This window comes from Dipodomys ordii, unplaced genomic scaffold, assembly GCF_000151885.1.
Source record: "Dipodomys ordii isolate 6190 unplaced genomic scaffold, Dord_2.0 Scaffold54, whole genome shotgun sequence".
Classification (NCBI taxonomy): Eukaryota; Metazoa; Chordata; class Mammalia; order Rodentia; family Heteromyidae; genus Dipodomys; species Dipodomys ordii.
In genome coordinates, this window is record NW_012267270.1 from 4590029 (window position 1) to 4607910 (window position 17882).

General features: G+C 54.7%; 2 protein-coding genes across 5 annotated transcripts in view; one reads left to right on the forward strand and one right to left on the reverse strand.

Moving 5' to 3' along the window:
• Nucleotides 1–2787: 2787 nt before the first annotated feature.
• Rela (v-rel avian reticuloendotheliosis viral oncogene homolog A) lies at nucleotides 2788–11784 on the forward strand. 4 transcript variants are annotated; one of them, XM_013021159.1, is made up of 11 exons: nucleotides 2788–2875; nucleotides 3438–3464; nucleotides 3558–3712; nucleotides 3883–4031; nucleotides 4918–5009; nucleotides 5350–5481; nucleotides 6299–6403; nucleotides 6616–6828; nucleotides 9006–9086; nucleotides 9181–9252; nucleotides 10448–11784. In XM_013021159.1, exons 1-11 carry the CDS (start codon nucleotides 2869–2871, stop codon nucleotides 11065–11067), a joined length of 1653 nt encoding a protein of 550 aa, XP_012876613.1. In that variant the 5' UTR covers nucleotides 2788–2868; the 3' UTR covers nucleotides 11068–11784. The 4 variants fall into 4 exon arrangements, with proteins under 4 accessions (XP_012876613.1, XP_012876614.1, XP_012876617.1 ...); XM_013021160.1 differs by having other exon boundaries at nucleotides 3561–3712; XM_013021163.1 differs by lacking the exon at nucleotides 2788–2875 and adding an exon at nucleotides 2934–2965.
• Nucleotides 11785–15854: 4070 nt separating this feature from the next.
• The window catches only part of Sipa1 (signal-induced proliferation-associated 1), a 14146-nt gene continuing 12118 nt past the window's right edge, over nucleotides 15855–17882 (reverse strand). The window contains exons 9-16 of the mRNA XM_013020898.1: nucleotides 17576–17657; nucleotides 17201–17419; nucleotides 17008–17122; nucleotides 16819–16927; nucleotides 16635–16736; nucleotides 16487–16541; nucleotides 16269–16347; nucleotides 15855–16184 (exon numbers count right to left, since the gene is read on the reverse strand). Of these exons, the coding sequence (XP_012876352.1) occupies nucleotides 16038–16184; nucleotides 16269–16347; nucleotides 16487–16541; nucleotides 16635–16736; nucleotides 16819–16927; nucleotides 17008–17122; nucleotides 17201–17419; nucleotides 17576–17657 (908 nt within the window). The 3' untranslated portion in view covers nucleotides 15855–16037. The remainder of the gene's footprint in view (nucleotides 16185–16268; nucleotides 16348–16486; nucleotides 16542–16634; nucleotides 16737–16818; nucleotides 16928–17007; nucleotides 17123–17200; nucleotides 17420–17575; nucleotides 17658–17882) is intronic.

The following is a 17882-nucleotide window of genomic DNA, read 5'->3' on the forward strand; positions in this document are numbered from 1 at the left end:
GTGATAAGGGCTTGCCTAGCATGCACAAGACCTTGACTTCCATTCTGAGCACCACAAAACAAAAACCAATATTCACTTCCTATCTGTGTGACCCCTGGGCACAATCTATGTTATACTTCCTGTCCAGCTAAGATAATAGGTGTGCATCACTACATGCAGCTCTCTAGAGAAGGGGTCTCAGGACATTTTTCTGCCTCACCTAGCCTCAATCCAATATCCTCCCAAAATTCAGCCACTAATCCCAGCTGCTAGCTAGGATTATAAGCATGAGCCACACAGCTTGTGTAAATGATCACTTTGGATCACTAATTGAAAATGGTGGAAAACCAATGCAAAATTTTGGAAACTGAGGAAATACTATACCCTAATAAATCACTTTAAGGTATATGCCCAAGAGAAACTCTTGGATACATGTTCAACCAGAGATATTCACCAGGAATATTCTTAAGAAACATAGTTTGAAATAGAAAAAAAAAAAACAGGAAATCCTATTTCCATCCTTAAGGCAAAGAGATTAATAAACTGTGGTATAGTAACACAACAAAAAGAATATCGAGCAAGGAAAAGTGAATAAAACTGAGTTGAATGAACCTTACTAGTTTAATGCAAAAAGGAAGTATATACAAGGACAATAATAAACTATTCCCTTCATAAAAGTTCAAAGATAGGGGCTGGGAAGGTGGCTCAGTGGTAGAGCGCTTGCCTTGCATGCCTGAGGCCCTGGGTTCGATTCTTCAGCACCACATAAGCAGAAAAAAGCCGGAAGTGGTGCTGTGGCTTAAGTGGTAGAGTGCTAGCCTTGAGCTGAAGAGCTTGAAGGACAGCGCCCAGGCTGAGTTCAGTCCCACGACCGACCAAACACACACACACACACAAAAGTTCAAAGATAAAGCCAAACAGTATGTTTTGTTTTTGGTGGGTCAGGGGGCTTGTACTTAGGGCCTGGATACTGTATCTGAGCTTTTGTGCACAAGGCTAGTGCTGTACCACTTTGGAGCTACAGCCTCACTTCTGGTTTTGTGGTGGTTAAATTGGAGATAAGTCTCATCCACTCTCCTGCTCAGGCTGGCTTTGAACCGTGTATGATCCTCAGATGTCAGCGTCCTGAGTAGCTAGGATTACAGGCATGAGCCACTAACACCCAGTTAAACAGTATATTTTATAGGCATGTAAAGATGTGTAATTTTTTTCTTTGAAATACATTCTTCCAGCCAGGTGCTGGTGGCTCATAAGACTTATCTCCAATTAACCACCAAAAAAACAGTAGTGAGGCCCGGTGCCAGTGGCTCACACCTGTAATCATAGCTATTCCGGAGGCTGAGATCTGAGAATCAAGGTTCAAAATCAGCCCAGACAGGAAACTCTGTGAGACTCTTATCATTAATAAACCACTAGGAAAGCAGAAGTGGTGCTGTGGCTCAAGCCTTAAGAGCACTGGCCTTGGCACCAGGAAAGCGCCCAGGCCCCATGACCAACAAAACAAAACAGTAGTGGGGGTGTGGCTCAAGTGGTAGAGTTCCAGCCTTGAGCAAAAAAGTTTGGGGACTGTACCCAGGCTCAGAGTTGAAGCCCAAGACCAGCACAACACAAGAACTAACAACAATAACAAAAACAGAATTCTGGCCGGTGGTATCCAGGACACGCGGATAAGGAACAAATAGGTGAAAAAAATGTAGATGAATGTGGTTTTATATCTGTCCCTTCAAGGGATAAAACTCGACTTTGCAATGAGTATTCATGGTATTAAGTTATAAACATGTCAATTTTAAAATGAGGTTCATACATGGATCGATGATTATTGTGTGTCATTAACTAGAGATTATAACTAATCCATTCGGTCGACTGGAAGTCCGCCTCCCCAAAACAGTAAAACTGCCTTTCCTAGTCAGGGCCAGCCAAGGGAGAAACTGAAACGAGTGGGAGGGGCGGTAACTATTTTCACTTTTCCCTTCCTGTTTTGTCAGAGATTGGGAAAGCAAGTCAGAATTTCTAATCTTTTCCAATCCCACACCATTTCCTAATTTGAATTGAGAGAACCTAAGTCTCCAAGTGGAGAAGACTCCCGGGGCCGCCCGGGAGGAAGCTGCGTGGGGCGCACACGCGCGCTCAGCCCGAGGAGCCGGGCACTTAGCGTGACCCCCGGGGGACTGGGATCTTTAGGGCCACACTCCCCCAAAGTGGCAGGGAGGAAGCTCGGGGTTTACTCGTGGGCGCCCCCGAAGGCCGGAGTTTAGCGGGGCAGGTGACAGCCCCGAGCCCGGTCGCGCGCGGCGGCGATCGTGGCCCTGTACCTCGGCACCAGACGGCGCCTCGTGGGCTATCCGGGTGCCGTCCACCACCGGCCTTCGCGGGCGCAGCAGGCCCGGGCCTTTCCCCGTGCGGGGCGGGCGGCTGCAGGGCAAGCAGCCCTGGCTCGGCTCCAGACCCGGCCCGGGGTGACATCACCACACTCCTCCGTTCCGCGCGGGGGGGGGGACCCGAAATCCCCTAAAAACAGAGTGAGTAATCGCCGGCCCGCCCTCCAGGCGGGGCGAGACCCAAGAACAAGCTGAGCGGCAGGAGCGGCCTCCAGGCGGGAGCGCTTTGGTCGCCGGCGCGGTGCGCTCCGGTCCCGGCTCCCCGGCCCCGGCTCCCCGGCTCCCGGCGGCGGCGCGCGCGGCCTCTCCGTCCTCCGCGCGGCGCGCACTGGCTGCGGATCCCCGCGCGCGGCGGCTCGGGCAGCGGCGCAGCGCGCAGGCGCGGCCGGATTCCGGGCAGTGACGCGGCGGCGGGCGCGCGCGGCGCATTTCCGCCTCTGGCGAATGGCTCCGCTCTAGCGCGCGCCGCGGGCTCAGCTGCGACCCCGGCCCCGCCCCCGGGACCCCGGCCATGGACGGTGAGGGCGCCCTCTAACCCCACGGGGTAGCCGTGTCCGGGCGAGCGGGGCAGTGGCGGCCCCCGTACGCCGCCTTCTGCGCCGCGCGAGGTGCTGCGCAGGGAGCGGCCGGCCGGATGGTGGCGTGGGGCGGGGCGGGCAGCGAGGGGTCTGACTCAGTTTCCCTCTCGGTGTAGGGGGGAGCGTTGCGCAGTACCTCCCCGGGTAGGAGTGTGGGGTGAGCCCTGACTCACTTTTCCCCTCTCCAGGGCCCATGGGGGGCAGTTCTGAGTTCGTTTCCTTGTTAGGGGAGAACATATCTGAGCCTGCTTTCCGCGGGGGGGGGGAGGGGGGTAGTGCCCTCTTTTCAGTGCCCCTTATGAAAGTGAAACTTGCCCTGACTCAGTTTCCTTTTGCAGAGTAGGCATTCCATAACCCTTCTTCTTTGAGAAGCAGGGGCTGCTGCTCCCTTAGTTTCACCGCAGGTTGTAGAGGCGGGTGCTGACTCCTAGAGGAGCCCGGCTCCATCAGATGCCCCTCCTTACCCTGTAAGGACTGACAGTGTCTTTCCCTTCCCTTTCAGACCTGTTCCCCCTCATCTTCCCCTCAGGTAAGTGGACGGGCCTTTGGTAGTAGCAGAGGAGGGGCTATTGGGGTTCAGGACCACAGGGGCAGCCCCTGATGGCACTGGCTGTGCCTCCAGCAGAGCCAGCCCAGGCTTCTGGCCCTTATGTGGAGATCATGGAGCAGCCCAAGCAGCGGGGCATGCGCTTCCGCTACAAGTGCGAAGGGCGCTCTGCGGGGAGCATCCCTGGTGAGAGGAGCACAGATACCACGAAGACCCACCCCACTATCAAGGTCAGCACTGACCCCCAGGGATGGGTGGGAGCACGGATGGAATGGGAGGGACCCCAGGAGCCCCAGGCCACTTGCCTCTCAGGCTGCTTTACATCCATCCCCCCATCCCCCGTGTCCGAGAGCCAGGTTTGGGATTGCTGGCCTTCTAGAATACTCTGTACTTTGGACAGATCAATGGCTACACAGGACCAGGGACAGTTCGCATCTCCCTGGTCACCAAGGATCCTCCACACCGGCCTCACCCTCATGAGCTCGTGGGGAAGGACTGCCATGATGGCTTCTATGAGGCTGAGCTCTGCCCTGATCGGAGCATCCACAGGTGAGCGTCCTGCAGGCCTGAGGTGGGGAGGTCAGGGGAGGGGACTGGAGGCAGAGGGCTGGGGAGTGGTTACAAAGTTTCTCCTCTCTGGGCATAAAGTCAAATTTCTCTCTCCTTGTTCTGCCCAGCTCTGCAAGCTGAATTCTTTGTCTTGAAATCAATCTGTGAATATATCTATTGAACTGATGGACTTTGTAACTAATGAACTACCTGTTGACAAGAATTAATTACACAAATAAATAGACAAGACTCCTTGAGAATAATGATTTCACTAGTAAAAAGAAAACAGGGTAGGAAGTGGGAATGTGGCTTAGTGATAGAGTGCTTGCCTAGCATGCATGAAGTCCTGGATTCAATTCCTCAGTACCACATACACCAAAAAAGCCAGGAGTGATGCTGTGGGTCAAGTAATAGAGTGCTAGACTTGAGCAAAAGCAGCTCAGGGCCAGTGCCCAGGCCCTGAGTTCAAGCCCCCCAAAATAAAGAAAAATAATAGAAAATAAAGAAAAAAGAAATCAGGGTAACAGGTTGAAAGGATAACTAACCCAAGGCTGGGGAGCTGGTCTCATTCTTTTGGATTGAGAAATCAGAGAAGACCTTTTTTCTAAGACTTGGTGAGAAAGAATAGAGATGCATGGAAAAGCATTCCAAACCAAAGGAACAATGACTTTGAAGTAGGAGTGAGTTTAGTCTGATTAGGGAATGGGGAAGAAGCCCCTGTGGCCAAGAATGGGGAGCCTGGGGTGGGGGGAGGGTGTCTTGTCCCCAAAGTGAAGGACAAGAAAGCCTTTGAAGGCTGTGGAGCACCCCAGCAGGTGAGGAGCGGCCATCTGGGCCCTGCTGAGACAGGGAAGTAATTTTTTTTTGGGGTGGGGGGTTACTTCAGCTTCCAGAACCTGGGTATCCAGTGTGTGAAGAAGCGGGACCTGGAACAGGCCATCAGCCAGCGCATCCAGACGAACAACAACCCCTTCCAAGGTGAGGGGCAGGGGAGAAAAGGCCTGGAGCCTGCGCCCCACCCCCACCGCCGCCATCTTCCCCTGGCTGTCTGTCATGCCTGTCCCTCAATGCCAAGACTCACAGTATAGATGGACTCTTCCCTCCCATACCTGCCACGCTCCCATTTTACCACTGACACACAGGCCCAGAGATGCGGAGTGACATTCTGGGTCACAGTGGAGTCAGCAATGGGACCAGAACCTGGTCTTCCTCCTCCTCCCAGGCCTTCTGTCACACCCGCCCTCAAACAGCCAGAGCTCCCTGCCCTCCTTCATCCCTTCCCTCTGCCCCTCCCTAACCCCATCTGCTCTTCTGGCAGTTCCCATAGAAGAGCAGCGTGGGGACTATGACCTCAATGCCGTGCGGCTCTGCTTCCAGGTGACAGTCCGAGACCCATCCGGCAGGCCACTCCGCCTGCCGCCTGTCCTCTCTCATCCTATCTTTGACAACCGTGAGTGGCCAGGTTGCCTAGGGAAGGGGCCAGAGGGTGGACCTGGGTAGGAGGAGGGGGCTGAGGTGGGTGTGGCCTGTGAAAGGGGCTTTGTGCAGTTGTCCAGCACGTTCATCCCCTCGTTGTGCCCATGGTGCTGGTTGAGGACAGGGGAAGACCCAGAAGTGCCCCCCAAGTGTCGCTCCCAGGCTGTCTGGGAGTGTGCTGGGAATCAGATGTTTTGCATATCATGTGCCCAGAGGGTGGCATGCCAGGATCTGTGCTAATGACTCTAGGAAGTGGACTCCCCGGAACCGGCCATGCTAGACAATAACATTGCAATGACAGAGGTTCCTAGGAACTTCCAGGTGAACTGAGCTGACATTGACCAATCGCAGTCTTTCAGTAACCAGCAGGACGAATGAAAATAAAAGGGCTCTCGAGCCCCAAAGACAGGAAACCAAGATAAACTGGAGGGGGGCGGAGAACTTGTTGCCAAGATGGGGATAAACCAGATCCTGAACCTATGCTTGGGTTGGGTGGAGAAAGAGAAAGCGGGACCAGCTAATTCCCACCACAAGGACATTGATGCTTAGGTGTTCATCACTGTTGTCTTCCCCTGGCCTGGAGTCCTACTGAGCACTGAACCTAGCAGGTGAACTAGTTGCTGCATTGGTTGGGTTCTAGGAGCAACTGGAATAGTCTGACTTTGAGCACGGAGGTGAGGTTGGCAAGCTTTGGGTAATCTTGACGCTGGGCTGGGCTGTTGCGACTCCAGCAGGCCACCCTGGGGACTTGTGGTGGCTCAGGGCTTCCTTCCTGATTGTCACACCCTCAGGCGCCCCCAACACTGCAGAGCTGAAAATCTGCCGAGTGAACCGAAACTCTGGGAGCTGCCTGGGCGGGGATGAGATCTTCCTGCTGTGTGACAAGGTGCAGAAAGGTACACTCGAGGGGCAGGACTGGACTCTTTGGACTGAGCGGTGAGGGCAAGCTGAGCAGAGGTGGTGAGTGCCATGTGGCTGGCTTCTGGTGCCCCCCGCACCCTGGTGTCTTGGACAGCAGGGTGAAGTCTCTGGAGACAAGCGCCGGAGGTTGGGGCAGCAGGTTTGGGAGGTTTCAATGCCTGACTGACCTGCTGCCCATCTCCTGCAGAGGACATTGAGGTCTATTTCACGGGACCTGGCTGGGAGGCCCGAGGCTCCTTTTCTCAAGCTGATGTGCACCGGCAAGTGGCCATTGTATTCCGGACCCCTCCCTACGCAGACCCCAGCCTGCAGGCACCTGTGCGTGTTTCCATGCAGCTGCGGAGGCCTTCTGATCGCGAGCTCAGTGAGCCCATGGAGTTCCAGTACCTGCCAGACACAGGTACACAGCGGGGGAGGCTGCAGCCCACTCCCGTGGCCTCCACCAACAAGTGGGGGCAGAACTTGGGATTTATACTGTACAGTCGTTACCATGTCAGCCCCACATAACATCTTGGTCACATCCTGAGGTTCCTATAATGGTGAATTCATCAAACTGCATTTCTCAGGGGCCCCATCTCTGACACGTGTCTCCCCAGAACCCATTTCATACCTCATTTAAAATAGTGACACTCAAAGCTTACTCTGAGTAAGGTTATTAACTACATCTGCCCCTGTTCCAAGAGTTTCTGCAAAATAATTTTAAGCTCCCTACTTTTTTGAGGACTGAGACTGGTCTATGCTCCTTTATCAGTGGGGACAAGGCATCTAATCACAGGTCCCTGGCTCCACAGATCTGTTACTGTGCTGTGTGTCTTTTTTTCCTCTCTCTTTTTTTATTAGTTTATGTTAACATAAAGGGATTTCACTGTGCTACTTCCATACATGTGTATGATGTACTTTGAGCAAATACTTCTACATAATTTTTTGTTGTTGTTGGTAGTGGTGGTCATGGGCCTGGACTCTGTCTGTGAGTGTTTTTGCTCAAGGCTAGCATTCTACTTCTTTGAGCCACAGCACCACTTCCAGTTTTCTGGTGGTTCATTGGAGATAAGAGTCTCATGGACTTTCCTGCCCAGGTTGGCTTTGAACCACAGTCCTCATATTTCAGCCACCTGGCTCCATAATTCTTTTCTTTTCTTTCTTTCTTTCTTTCTTTCCTTCCTTCCTTCCTTCCTTCTTTCTTTCTTTTTTTTTTGCCAATCCTGGGGCTGGAACTCAAGACTTGGGTACTATCCCTGTTTTGCTCAAGACTAACCCCAGGGCTTCATACATGTGAGGCAAGCACTCTACCACTGAACCACCTTCCCAGCCCTCCAGAATTTTTTTTTTTTTTTTTTTTTTGCCTGTTATGGGGCCTGAACTCTGGGCCTGGGTGTTGTCCCTCAGCTCTTCAGCTCAAGGCTAGCACTCTACCATTGAGTCACCCTCCCAGCCCACCTCCATAATTCTTATCACCCATTTTTAAACAGTTTTTAACACATCCCATTGGTGTCTCTTGTCTCTGCCATTCAAGCCAGCTATGTTTTGGTTAAGCTTTATATGCTTGTGTGGTGGCAGGTGTATGCCAGATTCTTTTTTTTGTTGTTGTTGGTTGTAGAGCCTGAACTCTGGGCCTGGGCGCTGTCCCTGAGCTCTTCAGCTCAAGGCTAGCACTCTACCACTTGAGCCACAGCGCCACTTCCAGCTTTTTCTTCTTATGTGGTGCTGAGGAATCGAACCCAGGGCCTCAGGCATGCAAGGCAAGCACTCCACCACTGAGCCATCTTCCCAGCCCGTGTATGCCAGATTCTGTAAATACAAAGATGACTGAGCCAGATTCCTTGCCCTTCACAAACTCAGTCACCACACAGCCATGCAAGTCACATCCTTAGTTCAAGAATGGCGGGCAAATTGCTGGGTGCTGATGGCTCACGCCTGTAATCCTAGCTACTCAGGAGGAGGAGGATCTGAGGATTGCAGTTCAAAGCCAGCCCGAGCAGGAAAGTCCATGAGATTCTTATCTCCAATAAACCACTAGAAAACCGGAAGTGGCGCTGTGGCTCAAGCGGTAGAGTGCTCACCTTGAGCTGAAGAGCCCAAGGACAGTGCCCAAGCCCAGAGCTCAAGCCCCACAACTGACAAAAAAAGAATGACAGGCAAATGGAGGTAGGTGCAGAGTGCCCTGGGAGCACATCTGTAGGAGTCAGAACACAGAGGAGGTGGCTTTTACCATAGAGAAACACCTAGAAGTGCATTTTCCAGGCGACATCCATGTGGGTGGCTCACACCAATCCTTCCACAGCCACCTCTAATTCAGCCCCCAGATCACACTTCCAGTGCTGTTACTGTCACTAAAGTGTCAAGCCTTTAGCAATTGGAGAGTGTCCCCCCCAGAACCGGGCTCCTGAGCTTGGCTCCACCCAGGGCCCTCCAGGGGGATATTCAGCCAACAAAGCTTTCTCGGACAGCCACGGAGTGTTGGAACTGCTGAGCTTCGATGCTACATCTCCAGCAATTGGTCGGAAGTATGGGTGTCTTTGGGGAGCACCAGGGCCTGGCTGAGGAGCACCAGCCCCACTCTCCCTGTTACTTTCCCAGATGATCGCCATCGGATTGAGGAGAAACGCAAAAGGACATACGAAACCTTCAAGAGCATCATGAAGAAGAGTCCTTTCAGTGGTGAGGCGGGGGTAGGGAGAGCCCTGGAGAGAGGCCGGGAGCAGGACTGGGACAACCTTAGGGGCTGAGAGCTAACCCAGCCCTTGCCCCGCAGGACCTACTGATCCCAGGCCTTCACCCCGGCGCATTGCTGTGCCTTCCCGAAACTCAACTGTCCCAAAGCCAGGTAAAGATTTTCTTTGGTCTCCCTGGAGCAGTGGCTCACATTTCCTCAAGCTGAAGCTGGGGCACGTTCTGTGGCAGCAATGAGCTGAGGCATCGCCTCACCACAGGCGTCTAGCGCTAGTCAGGCTCATCGGGGAGCAGTGCACGTGGCGTGGATTCTTGGGTCCTGGCTCAGAATGGAGATTTTGGAAGTGTGGTGCAGGACCAGCAACTTCCTGTCCATGGAAGTCTGAGGACCATTGCAGTAGTTAAAACCTGAATTGGATTGTTTGTGTTTTTTTTTGTACTAGTCCAGGAGCTTGATCTCAGGGCCTGGGTACTGTCCCTGAGCTTTTTTGCTCAAGGCTAGTGCTCTACCACTTGAGCCACAGCCCTTCTTCTGGCTTTTTTGGTGCTTAATTAGAGATAAAAGTCTCATAGATCTTCCTTTCCAGGCTGGCTTTGAACTATGACTCTCAGATCTCAGACTCCTGAGTAGCTAGAATTACAGGCATCAGCCACCAGCAACTAGCACATCTTTGTGTGTGTGTGTGTGTGTGCGTGTGTGTGTGTGTGTGCGCGCGCGCACGCCACTAACAGGCTTGAACTTCGGGCCTGAGTGCTGTTCCTTAGCTTTTTTACTCAAGGCTGGTCCTGAGTCATTTGCACCACTGCTCCACTTCTGGCTTTTTGATGGTTCATAGGAGATAAGTCTCATGGACTTCCCTGCTTGGGCTAGCTTTGAACCAAGATCCTCAGATCTCAACTTTCTGGTTAGCTTGGGTTACAGGCATGAGCCGCTGGCAACCAGATTTGTCTTCCTCAAGATACAGATGCAGAACTGGGATAGCTACTTCAAGCTCTCAAATGAATTAGGAAAGCAAAAAAACAAAGCACTGCTAACGTAGCAAGAAGTACGTGCTGGTGGATGGCTCAAACAGTGACAAGCACCCACTGCAGGGAGCAGTCTCCCTGAGCGTGCCACAGATTGGGCCCACTTAGAAAAGAGCTTTAAGGGAATTGGTGGGCTTAGGTCAAGGGCTGGAAGCAGATTCAGCAAGCCAGGGCAGATTGAGTAAGTGGAAGGAGCTACTGTGTTGGTAGTGACTGCAAAGGGAGGGGTTCATCCTGAGCACTGTTGCGAGGGTGTGGGGTACAGAGGATGGGGTGGGTTTCTCGTGCTGTCTCTGATCCCAGTCTCTTTGTCTCTCCTCCAGCCCCCCAGCCTTACGCCTTTCCACCATCCCTCAGTACCATCAACTTTGATGAGTTTTCCCCCATGCTGTTACCTTCAGGGCAGATCCCAAACCAGGCCTCAGCTTTGGCACCTGCCCCTACCCAAGTCCTGGCCCAGACTCTGGCCCCTACATCAGCCATGGCATCAGCTCTGGGCCAGGCCCCAGCCCCCGTGCCAAGCCTCCCCCCAGGCCCTCCCCAGTCTGTGGTCCCACCTGCCCCAAAGACCACCCAGGCTGGGGAAGGCACACTGTCGGAGGCCCTGCTACAACTGCAGTTCGATGCTGATGAAGACCTGGGGGCCTTGCTTGGCAACAGCACAGACCCAGCTGTATTCACAGACCTGGCATCTGTTGACAACTCGGAGTTTCAGCAGCTGCTGAACCAGGGTGTATCCATGCCCCACCCCACGACCGAGCCCATGCTGATGGAGTACCCTGAGGCTATCACTCGCCTGGTAACCGGGTCCCAGAGGCCCCACGATCCAGCTCCTAACCCACTGGGGGCCTCAGGGCTCCCCAATGGCCTCTCAGGTGATGAGGACTTCCCCTCCATTGTGGACATGGACTTCTCAGCCCTTTTGAGTCAGATCAGCTCCTAAGAGGGTGATGCCGGCCCTACCCAGAGCACCAGGTTGCAGGGACTGAAGCCCCCCCCCCAAAGCACTGTGGATTCTGGGGAGTGTGCTCCAACTGCCCCCACCTTCTTTGGGTGGCATCTGGGGGCGGCACATTTTATTCTTTGGCAGTGTCTCTCTCCTTTTTGGAGGTGCTTAAGCAGAAGCATTAACTTCTCTGGAAATGGGGAGGACTCTTACTCTCTCTTCCCGTCTTGATGGTGGGCTCCCTTCTCTGTAGGGAACTCTGGAGGCCCCTTCCACAGCCTCCAGCTTACAGCGCTCTCCTGAATAGAGGAGCAGCTGCAACTATGGCCTCCAAGGCCACTAAGCCTTATTATCAAGTGTCTTCCTCACATCACAAATTCATTTACACCACGGGCTAAAATAATGCTCCTATTGCAGCCTCTGTGTGGCATTGCCTGACACCAGCACTTGAGGGGCTGGCCTTCCTGCCCTGTAGGTCTGTACCAGCTCTTTCCTTGCTCAGCGAAGGCTGAAGTCCAGGATCCCCAAGGGAGTGTGGAGACTTCCCTGCTCCCCCTCTTCTCAAGTGCCTTAATAGCAGGGCAAGTTGTATGAGAATAGTGGAGAGTAGGCTGGAAGCTCTTCAGCCAAGAAGCAAGTCTTTAACCGAAGAATCGAAGCAGTTGGACTCTCGCTCTTTCTATTCTGAACTAATAAATATGTTGCCAAGCTGGCCAGGGATTTGTGGTCTTTCAGCAAACACTGAGCTCACTCGGCTCATCATGTCGTGCGGGACACAGGCGATGGAGTCTAGTTACTATGCCATCAACAGGGAAACCCTGAAAGACACCTGTAGTTACCGTCCAAATTTGGGGACCAGGCAGCTGAAGCAGGGCCCCCAGTACTGCCTCGGGATGGAGCCCTCTCAGATCCTTCACAGAGGCCTTCACACTCGTTCAAGGTCTTAGGTCAACAAAGGGTGGATCTCACAGAAAAGCTAGCCAGCTTTTGGAAGCCATTCTGGGAAGCAAACAATTGGGGCAGCCTGTGAGCGCTCTGGAACGCTGCCCAAACAAGTTTGGGATTCATTTCTTGGGTGACCAAGGGGTTTACTTCTGCCTGGGAAAGGGCTGGGGTGGGGGGGGAGATCTCTGCTTATTCCATCAAAGCTCTGATCCCTGTTCTGGGAGGAGCGTTGAAATCCTAGTCCACTGCCTCAGGGGGCCTCGGCCAAGGCCCGGCCATCGCCTTGGTGCTGAAGCTGGATGTCGGCCATGCTTCCGGCTTCAACCTAGCGCACAGCGCACGCGCAGCAGCGAACTGCCAGCCTAGAGCCGGCCATTCCCCAATGTACATGCGCACTGGGGGGGGGAGGGCGCCTCTCTATGGCGCATGCGCACTGGTAACATGAGGGGGCGGGGCACGTATTGCCCTCGGGAAAACCCCGGGGCCGAGGCCTGAGTGTTGATTGACTCCCGGGACATCCTTGGGATTTGCTGCAAAAGTGAGCGAGGCCCCTAAGAGCCCGATCCCGGGTGCCGCACCGGACGGTGGCTGCGAGAGAAGAGAAGGCAGCCCGAAGGCGTCCCACGTCGGTCTCGCGGGAGGGGTCGGGCCTGAGTCCAGGGTGGGCCACAGGACCCGGGCCAATGGGGAGCCCCGGCGGAGTCCCGCCCTCGGGGCGGGGCCCTGCGGCGCGGCTTGTAACCTGGAGCGCGGGTCCCAGCCGGAGGTGGAGAAAGTGCTGAGCCCATTCTCCCGCCAGGATGCGCCCGCCCGGCTCTTCTTGGCTTTCCCAGTGTCCTCCGGTGACCTCCAGTGACCCCCGGAAGCCCTCTCGTGGTCCTTCCCACACTCCCTGAGTGACCTCATCGTGCTCAGGCCTCATCCGGCCCTAGGCCATGTCTCCAGCCCAGACCTTTCACGGGCTAGCCTTCTAGATACTTCCACTAGAAACCTACCCTGGTCCAAGGCCCTCCCCAAGCCTGCCCCTCCTTCTTCTGTCCAAGCCACGTCCTCTCACCTTGCAGGGCTCAAGAAAGAAACCTGGCTCCCACTGTGGAAGCCCCCTCTTCTGCCCGACAAGTGCACCCAGTCCCTACTTCTGCCCGTTGTTACCACTGTGTGTGTGTGTGTGCCAATATTGGGGCTTGAACGCAGGGCCTGGGCATTGTCCCTGAGCTCTTTTTTGCTCAAGGCTAGCATTCTACCACATGAACCACAGCTCCACTTCTGGCCTTCTGGTAGACAATTGGAGATACAAGTCTGGTGGATTTTCCTGCTCAGGCTGAGACATGATCCTCAGATTTCAGCCTCCTGAGTAGCTCGGATTACAGGTATGAGTCATCAGCACTGGTTTAAGTCACCACCACTACCTCCCTTCAGCACTGCTGCTATAGCTTTCTTCCTTCCTGGCTTCCCTGAAGCCATAAGGACCCCAGTCACTAGGGATCCAGATCCTCCAGCTTAGGTTCTGCTTGCTCTTCTTTCTCAGTGTCCTGTGGTAACCTCTGGAACCCCTCTCCCTTTGAATAATGTATCAACCACATGGTCAGATCTAGGTCTGTGCAGACACACCCCTTGAGTGACCAGAGCCATCCACACTGCCCTTGAAGGCTGCTCACTGTAGTCTCCATCCAGGAAAAGTCCCAGGAATTGTTGATCTGGGATTCCTACTGCACCCATCACAACCCTTTCCATCCAGTTCTGGCCTCTTCCACCCTGGGTTCTGCATGTGCCTAACTCTAGTTCATTAGGCCTTAGACTGGCCCTACTGGGGTACCTTTAACATCTCTCTCAGGTGAACTCTTACTCAACCTCAAAACTCAGCCTTCAGGGCTGGAAATGTGGCTCAGTGGTAGAGTGCTTGCCTAGCATGCATGAAGCCCTGGGTTCCATTCCTCAGAACCACATAAACAGAAAAGACCAAAGTGGTGTTGTAGCTCAAGTGGTAGAGGGCTAGCCTTGAGCAAAAGAAGCTCAGGGACTTGCCCAGGCCCTGAGTTCAAGCACTAAGACTGGGGAAATTCAAAACAAAACAAAAAACAGGACTGGGAATGTGGGGCTTAGTGGTAGAGTGCTTGCCTAGCATGCATGAAACCCTGGATTCTACTCCTCAGTACCACATCAACAGAAAAGGCCAAAGTGGCACTGTGGCTCAAGTGGTAGAGAGGCAGCCTTGAGCACAGAGAGGTTCAGGCACAGTGCTCAGGCCCTGACTTTAAGCCCCAGGATTGGCAACAAAACAACAACAACAACAAATAAAACCATACACACACACAAAAACAGCAACTCAGCCTTCATATCTCTTTTCATACTCACTCACAGTATAGGCTACTGAGCCTATAACATCCTGCCAGAACCTAAGTTAACAGGTTCAGGGCCTACGTCTCAGAACAAGCTTCTCAGAATAAGCCAGTCAGGAGCAAGGGCTGGGTGAAGCATGTGATTCTGAGCAAGTCAGTGCTTTGGCTGGGACTCAGATTACAAAACAAAGGGTTTAGATAAAAGTCCAAGTTTGAACCTGATGATGCCACTCACAGGAAAAGCCCAGCCTGGTGTACAGAGGGCGTCATGAGCCAGTGAGCCAAGAAGGGGGTCCTCTGGGACATAGAACAGAGAAGCTGCCATCCTTGAATTGGAGCCTGCAAGCTCAGTTGCCTGGCCAAAGAAATACCAGGTTCAGGAGCTCTTTGTCTGGAGAATGGAGGCCTGGCTGAGCGCCAGTGGCTCATGTTTTTTAATCCCTAGTGACTCAGGAAGCTGAGATCTGAGGACTGAGGTTTGAAGCCAGCCACAACAAACAAATAAGACTTTTTTCATGGGGCCTGAAGCCTGGGCCTGGGCGCTGTCCCTCAGCTCTTCAGCTCAAGGCTAGCGCTCTACCACTTGAGCCACAGCACCACTTCCAGCTTTTATTTTTGCTTAGGTGGTGCTGAGGAATCGAACCCAGGGCCTCAGGCATGCAAGGCAAGCGCTCTACCACTGAGCCACCTTCCCCAGCCCCAAATCAGAGACTCTTATCTTCAATTAACCAGCAGAAATCTAGAAGTGGAGCTGTGTGTCTCAAATGATACAGTACCAGCCTTGAGCAAAAATTGCTAAGCAAAGAGCTGCAGACCCTGAGTTCAAACCCAAGTAATGGCACGAAAGCAAGCAAGGAAGCCTGTCTTGGGAGACAAGGTATCATGAGGCATAGCTAGGCTGTCCTTGACCCCCTAAAAACTCCATCTTTTCCTGTCCCTCGAGGTTCACCCTGCTTTCCCATCTCTGACCTCAGCCCCTCAAGTTTGTTTCCAGGGCTGGGAGATATCCCTAGATATGGCCACCTGTTTCTGAAGACAATCGAAAACTTATTTGTGTCAGCCCTGGGGCTTGAACTAAGGGCTTGGTTACTGTCCTTGAACTTTTTCTGAAGGCTAGAGCTCTACCACTTGAGCCACAACTCCCTTCCCTGCTTTTTTGATAGTTTATTGGAAATAAGAGTCCTGCCTGGGCTAGCTTTGAATTACGATCCTCAGATCTCAGCCTCTTAATTAGCTAGGGTTACAGGCGTGAGCACCGGCACCTGGCTTGTGTTTGTCTTCAATCCACCAGCAGAAAGCTGGAAACAGAGATGTGATTTAAGTGGCAGAGCACCAGTCTTGAGCAAAAAAGCTAAGGGACAATACCCAGGTCTCTCTCTCTCTCTCTCTCTCACACACACACACACACACACACACACACACGAGTTCTAAGTGGCTTGAATTGGGTGTGGCTTGTGGGCAAATTCTGCTAAGTGTCATGAACACAAGAACAAACTTCTTTATTCCCTGCTGTCCCTTTTTCTCCGTAGACTATTTACACATGGGGCAGGTGAGAGCGCTTCACCACCAAATGGGCTGGGGAGTGCGCGGGCAGCGCGAGCACGCGCCATGGCGCGGAGAGGTCCTGAGGCCCAGGGCCGCCTGTGTGGCCCAGGGATCCTGACAAGAGCCGGGCAGTCCGCGTCAGGCCAGGTCGGTGGCAGGCGCGCCCCGCGGCTCGGAGGCCAGGAGGAGGCGTGCGGCCGCACTCTCGGACTGGGCCAGCAGCCGCTGGTTGTTGTGGCGGAGGCTCCTCACCTCCTCCTCCAGGGCGGCCCGGTCTGCCTTCTCCTGGGGACAGGCGGGGGTTAGGGCGGCCGTCCCGTCCCGTCCCCTTCCCCGGCGGCCCTGAGACTCCCTGCCGAACTCCCTCACCTTCTGCAGGTCCTCCTGCAGCTTCCTCAGCATGGACTCGAGGTGCGAGACCTTCTCCGACAGGCTCCCGGGCTCTGGCCTACCGGAGGAAGAGCGGAGCTCAGCGGGGAGCAAGCAGGGTGGGCTCCCAGGCAGCCTTGAATATCAGGGCCCCCACCCCTATTTTCGGGTGGCCACACAGGCATGGGGGTGGGCGATGAGCGTGGGGGGTGCCTTACTCAGCATCAGACTTAGGGGTTCCCTGGGGGTCTCTGCTGTCCGGCACGGGCTGTCCTGTGGAACAGGGGTGGTGTGGGAGGGGCTGCCAGGGAAACCGAGCCCCAGCCCCGCTCCTGTCCCCAGTGCCTGGGGGAGGGGGCGCCTCACCCTCTCGGGACAGTGACTCTAGAATGGTGTTGCAGGTGGAGGCGATCTCTGAGATGGACTGCCACTCGTCCTCCAGGGTTTCGCTGCTGGCCTCCGACATGACTGTGGCCAGAGGAGAGGCGGGTCACCGGGGGAGGGGCGATCCTCGGACCCGCCCTCCCGAGCCCCCTGCCTCCCGACTCACTCTTGCTGATGGAGTTGCGTAGAGACAAGGTCCGTGGCAGGAAGGAGGCCCGCAGCTCTGGGGCCGCCTGCTCCTGGTCTTCATGGCGGCGAGAGCTGCCTGGCGGGTCCTAGGGGCGGGGCAGGGGGTAGAGTGGCGCCACCCACGTTCCCCTGCTGCCAGCTTCCAGAGCCCCCGGGCCCTGCTCACCTGGGAGGGGGGTGTGTTCCTGCCAGCACTGGGGGCTGCGGGGGCTTTGGCTGTGGCAGCCAGGAGGAGGTCCGGGGTAGTGTTGGGCAGGACTGGCGCCTCATCTGACAGGGAGCTGGGGAGAGCGGGCGGCTCGCACTGCTGCTTCCCCCCCTGTGTGTCCCGGCCCCGCCAGCCAGGGGAGACAGCGCACCTGCGCGGAGACGGTGAGCTCTGGCAGCGCAAGAACTCGGTTCTCTCCTCAGGCAGTTCCCCGGGCCCTGAAGGGCAGCTGCCATCTTGCAGGCACAGGTGTAGCAGCTGCTTTGTGTGGGACAGCAGGACCACCTCTGGGGTCTCATCCTGCGTGGGCTCCGAGGCCCCCCGCCGGCTGGGCTCCTGCAGAGACAGCGTGTACAGCTCCGAAAAGCTCCTGGGGGTGGGGGCGGGGAGGCAGCGTCAGGCAGGGCTCCCTAGTATTCCAGTGTCCTGTCTCACCAGCCCCAGCCCACGTGCTGCCAGAGGTTCCATTCCAGGAGGGGAGCTCCCCAAGCTCCCTGGCACCCCTGACACATGTAAGTCTAGCTACTGGCCGTTTTCCAGACCTGCCTCCAAATCCCAGAGCTCGCCCGTGTGCCCGGGCAAATCATTGTGAATGTCAGTTTCTCTGTCTGTGAAACAGAATGCCAGTTCTGCTGTTCGCATGCTATGAGTTTATCAATGTTGAGGTTTGAAGCCAGGCACTGGTGGCTCACGTCTGTAATCCTAGCTACTCAGGAGTCTGAGATCTGAGAATCGAGATTCAAAGCCAGCCCGGGCAGGAGAGACCGTGAGACTCCTATCTCCAATAACCACCAGAAAACCAGAAGTGGTGCTATAGCTCAAGTGGTAGAGCG